Here is a 15,629-nt window from a genome sequence, read left to right on the forward strand (position 1 = left end):
AGTCCCTGGAGGGTGGAAAATGTAATTGCAGCACCTTCTTAGCAGAATCTATTATTTTGCGGAGAAAAAAAATCTGAAGGGAACATGAATTCTGTGCTTACATTTCTTGTTAAAAAGTGTGGGGGGATAGGCTGGTCCCCTAGTCCCGGCACTGGTGGCTCAGTCTATATAAACAATTATTCTAAGACAGCTCTGCCAAAGTGGACATCTGACTTAGATGCCTTGACAAGGGAATAATGCCTTAAAAATGTATATAGTGATTCCCAAGTAGCTGCCCTATAAATTTCAGAGACCGGTACACTCAAAGAAACCACAGAAACTGCGTGAGCTCTGGTAGAATGAGCTCTGATCTGTAAGGGAGATGATATAACTTACTCTCAGATAGCCTCTGGTAGACATAGCCAGACTCTTCACCCTATCTGGAAAAGCAATAAACAACCTCAGGGAGACTCTAAATTTTTTGGTATAAAGTCTGGCCTCACCCTGATTGGAGTGTGGTTTATGGATGAAAAATAGGCAACTGAATTATCTGCTTCAGATGGAAGTCAGAGATTACTTTAGGTAAAAATTTAAGATGGGATCTAAGAGTGACTGTATCTTCACGAAAGGCAGTGTATGGTGGGCCCACCATGGATACCTGCATTTCTCCTACCCACTGGGCTGATGTACTCATAACTAGAAAGTCATCTTCATAGAGGCATGATACAAAGAGCATAATGACAAGGACTCAAAAAAGGATGCATCAAGCCAGATAAAACCACACTGAAGAAGAAGTCTCTATGGATTGGAGGAAATATGTAGACTAGGACCTTGAGGAACTTTAGCTGATGTTGAGTGTGAGAATGCAGTGTGCCCCTGTAACAGGAGACTGGTCAACTTCTAAGCATACCCTTATGGAGCTGATTCATCAACCTGAGGTCTTTAATGACAACAGATAGTCTAAAATGGAAGGAATCTGAGTTCCTATGAGAGGTGAGTGATGTTGGTCTGCCCAAATAGAGAATCTTTTCCACTTAGCTGCATAGATGATTCTTATAAAGTTCTTTCTGCTTTGGACTAAAATATTCACAAAAAAAAAAAAAAAAAAAAAAACAACTTCTCTCAGTGTTACTCAACAAGACTTCATCACATCTCATAGCATGGGTGCTGGATGATGTGATGAAGTCATATCTGGATGGATAATCTGTCTTTTGTTCTGGGGAAACAGTTTACTTGCCCTGCCATAACTGCAATTCTTTGCGATATTGTCGTCAGCATAGACAGTAATCAAGTCATTTCTTAATTTTCTCTCTGTTAAGCTAACTAAATTGAGCATTTTGTGTCTATCACCATAAGGCATGTTTTTTAATCCTTTAATCATTCTCATGGATCTTCTCTCAACCCTCTCCATTTAGCAACGTGCTTCTTGAATTTTGGACATCAGAACCCAGACATGGTATTCCAGCAGTGGTTGCCCCAATGCCAAACACAGAGGTAAAATAACCTCTCTGCACCTATTTGAGATTCCCATTTATGCATCTAAGGATTGCATTAGCCCTTTTGGCCACAGCGTTGCATTGGGAGCTCATATTCAGATGATTATCCACCAAAACTCCCAAATGTTTTTCAGAGTCACTGCTTCCCAGGACAGAGTCCACCATCCTCTAAGTATGGCCTTCATTCTTCTTACATGTATTAATTTACATTTAGCCACATAAAACATATACTGTTTGCTTCTGCCCAGCTTACCAAGTGATCCAATCACTCTGTTTCCATGATATGTCCTCTTCATTATTTACCACTCCCCCAAGTTTTGTGTCATCTGCAAACTTTGTCAGTGATGTTATGTTTACTTCCAGGTCATTCATAAAAATGTTAAAGAGCATAGTATATCACTAAAAACACAGTCACTCAATGATGATTCACTGTTTAGAATTACATTTTGTGACCTATCAGTTAGCCAGTTTTTAATTAATGTAATGTACGCCATGGTGATTTTATATCATTCTAGTTTTTTAATCAAAATGTTGTGTGGTACCACATAATACATCTTACAAAAATCTAAGTACATTTCAAAATGTTACTCGAGCTCTGGTGAGAGTTTGCTCTGACATTTGTCGGAAGTGTCTTATCAGCCATTTGATAGTAGGTGGAGATAAACTGAGTAATCCACTTTGACAATCATTGAGGAAAAAAAATCACCTGACTTTTAGATCTACCCAACCGAAGTATAAAGCAGTGTGGGAAAGAGTCTGAAATATTTCATCCTGTTCAGGTAGTAGAATAGGGTCCTGGAAATATCTAGAGAATAAAATTTATTTTCTTCTGAAGAGGAGGAAAGTGGTTTTGGGAAGAAGACCGGTAACACAATAGATTGGTTCATATGGAACTCTGACACCATCTTCAGAATGAATTTAGGATGTGGTCTTATCTCCATTTCATCTCAATGGAAAGTTGTATATGGTGGTCCAGTCATCATGGCTTGGATCTTACCCACTCTTCAGGCTGATGTGGTGGCAACTAAGAATGCCATCTTGATGGTATGATGATACAAAGAGCATTTCAAAAGAGGCTCAAATGGGGGTTCCATGAGCCATAGAAGGACAATGATGTTAAGATCCCAAGAAGATGCTGGATCTCTGACAGGAGGTCATGAGTGCATAAGTCCCTGAGAAATCTTGTCACCGTGGAGTGTGAGAAGACTGATTGTGACAATCAGAGCATGATATGCAGAGATTGCATCTAAATGAACTTTCAGGGAACTAAATCTAAGGCCTTTTCCCTTCAGAGATAATATATAGTCTAGAATTTTGGTTCTGGAGCCTTGACTGGGTCTACATTTTCCTGGGCTGCCCATATGGAAAATAATTTCAATTTTACAGCATAGGTTTTTCCAGTGGAGGCCTTCCTAAATACTGTTGATATTGCTCATCCAGTCAGCATTTAGGCCATCAGATGTAGTGAGCAGTGGTCTGGATGCAGTATCTGGCCTTGGTTCTGAGACAGTATGTCCAGACAGACGGAGATAGATGGGAGGTTCACTGGACAACTGGAGAAGGTCCGAGAGTCAGAACTGTCTCTGCGAGTATGGGGTTATCAAGATCACTGTGTCGGTGTCCCATCTGATCTCTATTTATCCTGGGGATCAGCAGAACCAGAGGGAACACACAGAAGAGGCTCTTACACCACTGAAGGAAGAATGCATCATTAGGGATTGCACATTCATGCTTCCTCTGGAATAGAACATCTTGTATTTGGCAGTCTCTGCTAATACAAACAGGTCTATAGCCAGGTTCCCCCTCATCTGTAAGATGGGGTGCAACATGATGTCTTGTAATGACCATGTAAGATTGGATATCAGCTTCTTGCTTAGGAAGTCTGCCACATTCTTGTTTATTCCTGTAAGGTCAAGGGCCAGTAGAGTTACTGAATATAGCTGGTACCATTCCCAGAGTTTGATGACTGCCTGACATAACTGGGACGAGTGTATGCCACCCTGTTTCTTGATGTAATGCATTGCTGACATGTCTGTCATGATCTGCAGTATTGAATCCTTAAGAACAGGCTAAACGGCCAGCCATACAGCTTTCAGTTCCAAGACATTCATTTGGAGTTTCAAGTCACTTGAAGATCACAACCCTGCATCTGGAGGTGACCCAGATGAGCATCCCAGGCCATCCCCAACATGGACACCAATGTTTGGGATGGGAAGAGGGGCCACAAAGGGTACCTCTTTCTGCATATTTAAGGGATCCATCCACCAGTTGACTTCCTGTAGGACCTGGGAAGGCAATACTACAGCTTTCATCATCTGGTGCTTGGCTAGGGAGTACACTGACTTCAGCCATTCTAATAGCCTCAGGCAAAGTCTGGCAAGAAACATTACGTAAGTACTTGCAGTCATGTGCTCCAGCAGGGTTAGACATGTGCAAACTGCAGTAAACTGGGGGGTGGGGTTTAAAGGGTGGTCTCCTAGGAGTGCTAGTCTGTTGTCCCCAATAGCTCTAAAACAGTCATGGTGACGTCCCATGGGGGTAGTGAGCTATGTTGTCTGGCCATTGCCATTTTTGTGGCTGTTTTATAAGAGTTCCTTTGGCATTCCAGTGTTGGCCAAGGACCATAAAGGAGAATTTTCCCTGCTTGATACAAGGGGAAAAGTATGCCTTGGTGAAAGAGATAAAGTGTATCTCTCTTCTACAGCCAGTACCAATGAGGGCTCCTCCACTGATAAGTATCTCTGTAGTGAACCCATTTCTAGGGCTTGTTCCATCGACCGCAGTGCTCATAAGCTGGTACCAGTGCAGGAGCTGAGATCATCATCGGTGCCAGTGTCAATGCTTCCTGTATCAGCAGCGATGGGGTATGCTGCGTTGCGAACTGTTCCTTCTCACCTGGTGATGTCTGTTGGGACTTGAGGATTTCTCTTCTGAGGCTTTCCTATGTCTACTAACATGAGGGGGGATACAGACTTCTTTTTAGTGTCCTGACCCAGTGTTCTGATCATACCCTCTGATCCTGCTGTGAAGCTAGAGCAGCAGCTGTCAACATCAGTGGCTGAGGCAACTCAGAAGCCACAAGATGAGGCAAGCTTTGCATCAAGAACTAGGGCTTACACCACTCAGAAGCAGAAACTGTGACACCTTTTGGTTGTCTCTGTGGCAAATAGATCTATGGCTTTGTGACCACACTTGTGAAAGTAGATCTGTCTGGATGATGGAATCTTTATCGATCATTCCTGATCGCATGAGAACTGTCTGCTCTGGTGATCTGGTAGGATGTTCTGTAATCCATGTAGGTGCAGAGCTACTGGGGTAATCTGATAACAGATACACCAGTTCCTAAGGCAAACAGCTTCCCCAGTCCACCTTTTTTGCCCTAGGTTGAAAAGTACAAGGGCACAAACGGCACAGGTGTGGTCAATACCAGCGCTAGGCATAAGCAGACTAAGCAATTGCTTAAGACCCGAAGCAGCTCAAGGGCACCCTTCATTTACTTTTTTTTAGTATGTGTTATTCCTACTTAGGTCTCCCAATGGGCTTAGCACCGCCTCTGGGTGTGGTCCCAATGAGCACAGCTGACCAAAAGATTCCATTTGAGTGAATGGGGTGTATGTACACCATAAATGGAATATTTATGGATGCATATTCAAAGAATGGTACTGTCAGTGACCAACTGTCAGAATACTGTTAAGATATACAGAAACTGAGGAAAAGTATGAGGGGGAAAAAAAGAGTAGTCAAAATATTGGTTCACCTTTTTGACAGTCTTTCCACACAATTTTTCTGGTCTTCTCGTAATGTGTATTCAGCCAGGTAAGGAGGACTCTTTCAGATGGAGAATATATATTACTGGATAGAGGCTCACTATTTATTCTTGGCATGCTTTGCAGGCTTTCTGAGCTCAACAGATTACTGATAGTTAGTGATGATACACGTGCAAGAACCAACACCTGAAATTAGAAAAATATTTAATTTTTTTTAACAAAAAATACAATGATTACAATACCAAGTAAAAATAATAAACATAAAAATACAATTATTTTTCAAACAAATACTTTCAGTTTTAAAGCTATATGGTAGATTCTAAGTTAGCATAAAGGCATGTTGCGTTAATGGGGCAGGGCTGCCAGCTTCCACCTTTTTAAAAAAATATTGCTTTATTCTTTTCCTTTCAAGAATATCATTTACAAACAATGAAGAGCATGAAAATAAACCACCTCTTCAAACACCAACAAAAAAAAAATCATGAGGTATAAAAGCCTGGGTATGAATTCAACTGTATGTGCTCCTATAGTTATGCAAAAATAGAATTAAATTTTCCCTTCCATCCTCAAATACATAGCAAATACACCAGTACACATGGCAGATTTACATCCATGAATTTTCCTTGTACATTTACAGTTTAAATTCAGCAGTGAAGAAATTATATTTTCCTAAAATCTACAGTATTTTCCTTATGACATTTATAAATGGTTTCAGCATTTGTTAATGTTATCCATTTTACCCTCTATCCAAAATACATTGTTTTATGAGGTCTATGTTTATATATATAAATCTTCTCTATCCTTTCAGTCCTGTACAGTTATCCGTTTAGCAATCATTAACACAGAGATTAGTTCTGATTATGCTTTAGGGATTCCTTTAATTCCTAAATCAAATAAAATGCAAATGGAAGGTTCTGAACATATTTTGTTTCCAATTATTTTTCAATTATTTTTGATGACTTGGACAAAAATAATTTGACCTTTTTGCATTTCCAGAATGAGTCTGTAGAATCCAATAGCATTTAAAATATCAATAAATATTTAAATTATTTCTAAATTCTAGTTTGTAAATGCAAATCCAATTTAGTCTTTGGATAGTCTTTACATCTCCTTCACAGCTCGTTTCATTTTTTTGGAGCCAAATGTACATCCCCGTTTTTCTTTAAAATTCTTATCCTGTTATTATTAAATATTTATATTATGGTGGTACCCAGAGGCCCTGGTTAGGGCCTTTATACACACAGAGATTAATGTAGCTCCTGACTCAAAGAGTTTGTAATTTCAAGCAAGCATCCCATGAATGGGGAGAAAGAGGCAATCAAAATTTTTCATAAATACTTGCTATTTTTTGTTGTGTGTTAATTATCTACTTTCCCCGACTGTCTCAGCCTTGCAATCGGATATTGGTTACAGAGTATCTGGGGGGTGGGAATGGGGTGTTTTCCAAGCATAAGTGACAGCACAGAAGAAACCAGAAAGATTTTTAAAGAAGAAGGAGCACAGAGGTTGGATGCCGAGGTTGCTATCATTGATGGAGTGAACAGGATGAGGGAGAATGTGGTAAGAGACTAGAATAAATAAGTGTCAAAGCTGGGAAGAACACTGAAGGTTAAGAGAAGAAGTTTGAATCTGATATGGTGGAAGAGGAGCAGCAATGGGTTAAGATAGAGGAATAATGTGTTCACACCCAGGGGCAAGGAATATGATCTTAGCGGATGAGTTACACATGGATGAGACAGGGACAACATGATGCCCTGAAATCCAACAAGGAGGAAGTTACAGTGTTGAAGAAGAGAAATAAGGACCTTGAAGGGACAGCGTTAGCTGTCTGGATGGAAAGAAAAGCTCAGATTTTAGAAATGTCATAGATGAAGAAGTGATAAAATTTTGACAGAAACTATATATGTGAGGCAAGAAAGAAGGATGACTCCCAGCTTACCGGTCTAACAGAAATGACAAACGATGGTACAGTCAACATTGAAAACTAATGTAGGGAAGGAGAAATGGTGCAAAGGAAAAGATCAGGAATTCAGTTTTGGCCCCATTAAGTCTGAGGTAATGGTAATGCAACCAGAGAGAAATGTTGGCAAAACAGGCTAGAGATGTGAGACTGAAGGGTTTGCACAGATTGCACAGCTGGATTTGTGCATTCCCACAAAATATGCAAGAGACCAGGACTTCAACCCCCTAAATTCTCAACCACCTCCACACTCCCATCAGCCTTCACACTACACATGGAGGAGTTATGCTGCAACAGACTCCTCCAACCATGATTTCCTCTGATACCCCTATTCAGAGAATATTCCAAAATGAGGAAAGGTCAGCAACATAAGTTTCTGCACAGAAAAGGTTTAATTCACCTTCATGGTCCATCAACCCAAGCCAGAGAAAATCAGGCTACATTCCGTTGGTGGTGGCAAATTCATCTCTATATTCTACTACAGAAAGCAAATCCACTCTCTATATTATTATGTAATATCAAACAATGATTGGGTTACTTAAAAATAGAAATACAAAATTATAAAGAGTAAAAGTAGTTCCTAGGATTGTGCAATATTGCTTGCAGCAAAAGTACTAATGAGCAATCAAAGGAATTATTCAGCACTCAAGATCTGTTTTATTAACTCTCTTTAACATCTCTTTAACATCCAGGTTGTTTGTGGTTGTGTCACATTCATCCATGTGAAATATATGTTGAACAGTAACTGAAAGAGCAGTGTGATGTTTCCCTCCTGCAATCTGGACTGGTATGTAGCTATGTCACTCTAATTCCCCACTCCTGAGCCCCATTTACTCCGCTTTGCTGTGTGAAACACCCACTCCTGGGTCAGCCCACGCCCACCTCCTGCAAGTAATCAGTCCCTGACCTAGTGAAGGAGCGTTTCTGGCCAGCCACTCATGGGACAGACTCTCAGCAAACAACCCCAGTCCCAGATGCAACCCTGGGAATTGCTGTCTTGCAGTGTGCAGTGCTGTACACTGCACCCTGCAAGCTCATTTACATTTGTCCATCAATTTAATCCAAGAAATTGATATGCACCAGCTCTGTCACTCTAAGTGAGGTCTCTGCACACACTAAATCGAAATGCTCTATTTTAGATAAAACAAATAAATAAGTTTATTGGCTACAGCAAGATTTTAAGTAAATATAAATCAGATTAATATAAATCAAGAGATTAATAATGAATCAAGGAGTTGGTCATAATTAACTAAAAGGTAATTCGCATCCTAAACTAAGATTAATATTTCAGTAGCTTTCAGTCTATGACATTAGCTTACCACACAGGCTGCCTGCAATGCCTCTAGCAACCAGGCTCCTTCCCTGTGGGCAGATTCTCAGTCTTTGGTATTGCTTAGAAGATGGATTCCAAGGGAGAGCCTTGAAATAAACATGCCTCTTTCTTTTAACAAGTTTCCTCAACCCCTCTGGGGTCAGGTGATCATCCATGTCCGCATAGCCATGTTTTTTTCCCTTTTGACCCAAAATGTTCAATTGTGCTTAGGCCAAATTAGGGTAGAGCTATAAATTGGTAGTGGGAGACAGCCACCGTGAAGCAAAGAAAACGCCTGTGGCTGGGGAGGATATGCACCAGCTCTGTCACTCTAAGTGAGGTCTCTGCACACAATCCAAATGCTCTGAAAGTATGCGTCCTTGAGATCGAGGGCGGCATACCAGTCTCCTTGATCCAGGGAAGGGATTATGGAGGCTACGGAGACCATACAAAAAACAGGGTTACTTACCAGTAACTGTTCTTCTTCGAGATGTGTTGCTCACATCCATTCCAATAAAGGTGAGTGCACGCCACCAGGCACTGGTTCCCGGAACTTTTTTCCCCATAGTCATGCCGCGGTATATGGGGCACCGTTGACCCTGCGGGCCCTCAGTCCCTTCTTTCTGCTGACTCCGACAGGGATGGAGGGTGGGTGTGGAATGGATATGAGCAACACATCTCGAAGAACAACAGTTACTGGTAACTAACCCTGTTTTCTACTTAGAGTGATTGCTCATATCCATTCCAATATAGGTGATTAAATAGCCATACCTTGGAGGTGGGTAGGAGTCAACGGTGAGCTGCTCTCATCAGCACGGCCCTGCCGAACCCCACGTCCTCTCTCACCTGCTGCACGATGGCATAGTGGGACATAAAGGTGTGAACCGACGACCAGGTAGTTGCTTTGCAGATGTCCTGCAGGGGCACTCTTTCCAGGAAGGCCATCGACGAGGCTTGGGCTCTGGTTGGGTGCGCTGAAACAGCTCCTGGAAGTGGCACCTTCGCCCGCTCGTAGCAGCACCTGATGCAGGCGGTGATCCAGGCGGAGATGCGCTGGGTGGTGACGGGTGAGCCCTTCATCCGGTCCACCACTGCCACGAACAGCTGCAATGTCTCCGGATTGGCCGTGTCCTCTCAATGTAGTAGGCCAGGGCTCGTCTCACGTTCAGCGAGTGCCATCTCCACTCCTCCTCCGACCCGTGCGGTTTCGTAAAAAATACGGGGAGGAAGATATCCTGGTTATAATGGAACTGGGAACCACCTTAAGCAGGAAGGCCGGGTGGGGTCTCAACCGCACCTTGTCTTTATAAAAGACAGTGTAGGGGGGCTCCAAGGTTAATGCTCTTATCTCGGAGACCCTCCTAACCGATTTAATGGCCACCAGGAAGGCTACCTTCCACGAGAGGACGAGCAGCGGGCATGTAGCCATGGGCTCGAAGGGGGATCCCGTTAGTCTGGTGAGGATCAAGTTCAAATCCCAGGGAGGCACCTGGTCACAGACCTGTGGGTATAGCCTCTCCACCCCTTTGAGGAACCTGACTGACATAGGGTGGGAAAATAATGACCTCCCTTCCATCGTCCCTCTTGATTTTCAAGAGGACATTGGGCAGTAGCAGAATGGGGAGAAACGCATACATGAGGGTCGCTGTCCAGTCTATGAGGAACGTATCGGAGATGGTGCCCGGCTCGCGACCCCGGAATGAGCAGAGCCTCGGGCACTTCCTATTCCAGGATGACACGAACAGGTCCCGCTGGGGAACACCCCACTTGCGGAAGATAAAAGTTATCACCTCCGGGTGCAGTGACCAGGCATGTCGGGGTAGAAACGACCTGCTGAGGAGGTCCACGTAGTTGTTCCTGACCCCAGGGAGGTGAGAGACAGATATATGGAAATTGTGCCTCACCGCAAAGTCCCAAAGTCGAATGGCCTCCTGGCAAAGGGCCGAGGAGTGCCCTCCCCTCCCCCATATAGAACATGGCCGCTGTATTGTCTGTGAGGACCTGCACCAGTCTGCCCCTCAGGAATCTGAGGAACACTTTGCAGGCCAGACAGACAGCCCTGAGCTCCCGGACGTTGATATGGAGGCCCTTTTCCTCCTCCGACCAGAGCCCCTGGGTGCTCAGGTTGGTGCTGATGTGGGCTCCCCCCCCACATCCGAAGCGTCTGTAATTAGTGTGACCGACAGGGTCAGATCCCGGAACAGAACCCTTCTCAGCACTTCCCCGGGAGTCCTCCACCAGTTCAGGGAGGTCAGGACCTGTGGGAGAACCGTGACCACCCTGTTCAAGGAATGCCTGGCTGCTGCATACACTGAGGCTAACCATACATGGACAGGCCTGAGTTTGAGGCGAGCCAGCCTCACCACATACGTAGAGGCCGCCATGTGCCCCAACAGCCGTAGGCAGTGCCTGGCTGTCGTCATGGGGCACCTGTGTAGTTGGGCGATTATTGCGGCCATGGCCTCGAGCCGAGGCTATGGGAGGAAGACTCTAGCCTGGGTAGCATCCAGGGTGGCCTCGATGAAATCTATGCGTTGCACCGGGGTGAGAGTGGACTTCTGTTTGTTTATGAGCAGCCCCAGTCTGGTGTGTGTCGCACAGGTGAGGGCTACGCTGTTCCGAATGTGGGCCCTGGATCTGCCCCGGATCAGCCAGTCATCCAGGTAGGGGAAGATCTGCACCCCTCTGCGGTGCAGGTGGGCCGCCACCACCGCCATGCACTTCGTAAAGACCCTGGGGACAGATGAGAGGTCAAAGGGCAGGGCCGAGAATTGGTAATGGCAGCTGGCTACCATAAACTGAGGAAGCGCCTGTGGTTGGGCAGGATGGAAACGTGGAAGTACGCATCCTTTAGATCAAGGGCAGCATACCAATCTCCTGGATCCAGAGCACGGATAATGGAGGCTAGGGAAACCATGCAAAACCTGTGACTCCTGATAAACTTGTTCAGTCGGCAAAGATCTAATACGGGTCTCAGGCCTCCTTTTGGTTTGGAGATGAGTAAATACCTGGAGTAGAATCCCCTCCCTATTTCCTGTGGAGGGACTGTTTCCACAGCCCCGAGGAGGAAGAGGGAATTCACCTCCTGCAAAAGGAATTGCTCGTGAGAGGGGTCACTGAAGAGGGACGGGGTGCAGTGGGAGTCCGGGGAGAAAGCCGTAAACTGAAGGGCGTATCCCCTGAACTACACCGAGGACCCAGCGGTCTGATGTAATATTCTGCCACTCGGCGTAGTAGGATCTGAGCCTTTCTGCAAATGGAAATTGTGGATCCAAGAGAAGGGTATCGGTGCCACCCTCAGGTGCACCATCAAAATTGTCTCTTTGTGTTGGGCCCCATAGAGGGTCCCTGCTGGGAGGCCGCAGATGATCCCAAGCCGTCGCAGCGCCCATACCCCCTATTTCTGTCTCAGCCCCATACTGGGCGATGGCCTAGGGGGTAGTTGGGCCTGGTGTTGGAGCTGCGGCTGAGACTGACTCCTCGAGGGCTGGGGGGGTGTACAGACCCAACAATCAGAGCGTAGTCCTTGAGTCTTTTAGGGTGTGCAGCATCTCATCCGTTTTATCGGAGAAAAGGCTTGCCCCATCAAAGGGCAGGTCCTGGATGGCTTGCTGCACCTCCTGGGACAGCCCAGAAGACTGCAGCCACGAACACTGCCACATGGCTATCACAGAGGCCATGGCTCTGCTGGCGGTGTCCGCAATGTCGCTGGCAGTCTGCAAGGTCACCCCTGCCACCGTGGCGCCCTCTTCCAAGTCCGAGGCAAAGTCCACCACCTGGTCCTGGGACAACCCCTCTGCGAACCTCCTCATCGAGTTCCATAGGTTTAAGTTGTAACGACCTAGGAGCACCAGGTGGCTCGCTATCCGCAGTTGTAGGGCCCCGGTGGAATATACCTTGCGGCCAAACAAGTCTAGTTTTTTATTATCTTTGTTCTTAGGCGTGGTGCCCGAGCCACCTTGCCTATCCCTTTGGTTGGCCGCATCAACCACCAGGGTCCCGGGGGCTGGGTGGGTGTACAAGAAGTCAAATCCGTCTGCTGGTACATATTATTTCTTCTTGGCACCTTTCGAGGTGAGGGCAACTGAGGCAGGGGTTTGCCAGAGAGCCTTGGCCAGTTTGAGGACTCTCTCATGTACTGGCAGGGCCACTCTCGATGGTCTCACCGACCTAGCTACCCCAAAGAGGGAGTCCTCCTCCTCCGAGAGCTCCTTAAGCTCGATATTCAAGTTGCTGGCCACCCTCTTCAGGAGCTCTTGATGGACCCTGAAGTCAGGGAGGGGGGCCCCGTGATCCCTGGGGGCCGCCTCATCAGGTGAAGAGGAGGGGGACTGTGGAAGGGGCCTCATGGAAGGTCCCTCCTCAGGGTCCAATTCCTCCTCCGAGGAATGGCTCTTAGCCGTTTGGCTAGTCGGGGGGGGGAGGGGGGGCAGGAGGTACCGGTTGCACCACTGAGAATGGGACAGATACAATGCCGTGTCCCATCTGCGCCCCCCATGGGCCCCAGTACAGCCACTGCCATGGCCCCTGCAGCCACTCCAGTGCTGGCATCGGTGCCGGCTGTGGCACTTCAAGGCGGGACTTGCCCTTGTGGGACCCTGAGCCGTTGGAGCGGTGCCAACGGTGCCCGCGGCTCCTGCTCGTCTTCACCGGGGACTTGCCCTGTGACGACACCAACGAGGTTGAGGAACGTCGGTGCTGTCGCAAACAATGCCAGTGGGCAGATGAGCGGCTCGACGAGCTGGAGGAAGATCTCCGTCTCGGTGCCGAGGACTTCCGGAGCCGCTTTGCCTTCGGGGACTGGGAGTGGTGCCGCCCATGCTGCCTTGGTGCCAAGCCCAACTCCGAGGACTGCAATCGGCGACATGACAAGGTGGCCTGAACTGTCAGTGCTGGGTCCTTTGGCACCAGAATCCATGCTGGGGATCGGGACAGGTGCCGTGGAGGCGAGGGGCTTGGTGCCAGGGTGCGGGAGCAGGAGCTGAGCACACTGTGCGTGGCAGACCTGGATTGGCACCGCTTCGAATGCAATGCCTCCGGTGCCGTGGTGAGGAGGAGCTCGACAACTCGTAGTCAGAGCTATGAGGGGAGCCGGCACGCTCTACCCTCTCTGGCCATCTGGGGGGAGACTTTGCCCCTGACGGGGGGTCTCGACCACCCACCTGAGGCACCCACCAGCGCAGTTTTACCTCAGGACACCGGTCCCTGCGTCCTCGGCCGGGGGGGGACGGAGGCGTAGGCATGGCCATTAAGGCACGTGCTGCGTGGAACGCCTCCGGCGTCGATGGTCCTTGCAGGGGCATTCCCCCACCCCAGGATTCGGGGGAGGCTCCCCACGCGGAGATGCCGGAGTAGACTCAATGGGCTGGGGCATCTCCCGGCTCGACCCCAGCTGCACAGGGGGTATGGGAAAGTCCCAGTGCTCAGTACCCTGGCACTTCCTTTTCTTGGGCACCAGCGACTGGCAATGTGTAGGCTACGGTGCCGGTGGTGCGCTCCGCACTGAGGAGACACTCGGTTCCACGGGGGAACATGCCGGTTCAGAGTCCAGGCGGAGCGTCACCTCCATCAAGATAGAAAAATATTTGGCTGAAGGCTTTTTGTGTCCGCAGCTTGAAGGCTTTGCATATTTTACATTTGTCCTGATGATGATGCTCCTCTAGGCATTTAAGGCAGCAATTGTGGGGGTCACTTACAGGCAACGGTTTACCGCAAGCAGCACAGGCTTTAAAACCCGGAGAGCCGGACATGGCCCGACTCTAAGCCCCTAAGGGCGGTTTTCTATTCTAACTAAACTATCTACACTTAACAAACACTTAACACTAAGTACTCAACTATTAACAACAAGAAACTGTTCGTAAGGGTATTGCTGCTTGTTAGAAAGCAAGAGGCAAGACGTTCCAGTAACCGTCATGGGCGGAAAGAAGGAACTGAGGGCCCACAGGGTTGGCGGTGCCGGATATAATGCGGCATGAGCGCGGTACTCCAGGGGGCGCGTAAGCCGACCCTACGGGGTCTGCTAAGGGGAAAAAAGTTCCAGGAACCAGTGCATGGTGGCGTGCACTCACCTGTATTGGAATGGATATGATCAATCACTCAAAGTAGAACCTGAGTCGTTTGACATATTTATTTAGACGACACAGGTCTAATATGGATCTCAGACCCCCCTTCGCCTTGGGGATGAAGAAGTACCTCGAATAGAACCCCTTCCCTCTTCTGCCTTGAGAGACCATTTCCACCACTCTTATGTTGAGGAGGGTGTCCACCTCCTGCAAGAGGAGTTGCTCGTGAGAGGGGTCCCTGAAGAGGGACAGAGGGGGAGGATTGTAGGGAGGTAGATGTAAATTGTAGGGCGTAGCCCTCTGAGACTATCCCAAGGACCCAATGGTCTGACGTGATGTTTGCCCATTCGGCATAGAAAGGCCTTAACCTGTTTAGGAAGGGGCGGGGTGGAGCAGTAGGGGTGCAACCCTCGGGCGCACCATCAAAACAGCCTCCTCCAATTGCCCGACGCCCTGGGGGGCCCCTGCTGGGGCACTGAGGACGAGCTGGGGGGCTAATTTTGTCCTTTAAACCCCCTATTTCTGTAGGGTTGAAAGGGCCTAGGCGGGGCCCTTGGTTGCTACTGCGCCTGGGGCCGTGACTGCTGCCTGGAAGCCTGGGGCGTGTACAGGCCCAGGGAGCGAAGCATGGCCCTGCAGTCCTTCAGACCGTGCAGCTTCACATCGGTCTGATCGGAGAATAGGGTCGACCCATCAAAGGGGAGGTCCTGAATAGATTGCTGCACCTCCTGGGACAGGCCCGAGGAGTGCATCCACGAGCATCTTCTCATGGAAATGGCAGAGGCTATGGCCCTACCCACTGAGTCAGCAGCATCACTGTACATCTGGAGCACTGCCCTAGACCCCGTGATTCCTTCGTCCAGGACGGTGGTAAAGTCTGTGGCCTGGTCCTAGGGCAGGGCCTCAGCAAACCGCCTGAGGGAGGCCCAGAAGTTAAAATTATACCTGCCCAGGAGGGCCTGATGGTTGGCAATACTGAACTGCAGCGTTGCCATGGAATAAATCTTTCTCCCAAACAAATCCAGCTTTTTGTCGTCTGTTTTTGGGAGTGGA

The 15,629-nt window shown here is 47.6% G+C and overlaps 1 protein-coding gene across 1 annotated transcript in view; it reads right to left on the minus strand.

Moving 5' to 3' along the window:
* LOC137150972 (cilia- and flagella-associated protein 47-like) overlaps nt 1–15,629 on the minus strand; it is a 294,207-nt gene that overhangs the window by 124,254 nt on the left and 154,324 nt on the right. Inside the window, exon 33 of the mRNA XM_067545101.1 lies at nt 5,233–5,428. Within this exon, the coding sequence (XP_067401202.1) occupies nt 5,233–5,428 (196 nt within the window). The remainder of the gene's footprint in view (nt 1–5,232; nt 5,429–15,629) is intronic.

This window comes from Emydura macquarii, unplaced genomic scaffold, assembly GCF_026122565.2.
Source record: "Emydura macquarii macquarii isolate MOO-44397 ecotype Brisbane River unplaced genomic scaffold, CSIRO-AGI_Emac_v2 contig_1043, whole genome shotgun sequence".
NCBI classification, from domain to species: domain Eukaryota; kingdom Metazoa; phylum Chordata; order Testudines; family Chelidae; genus Emydura; species Emydura macquarii.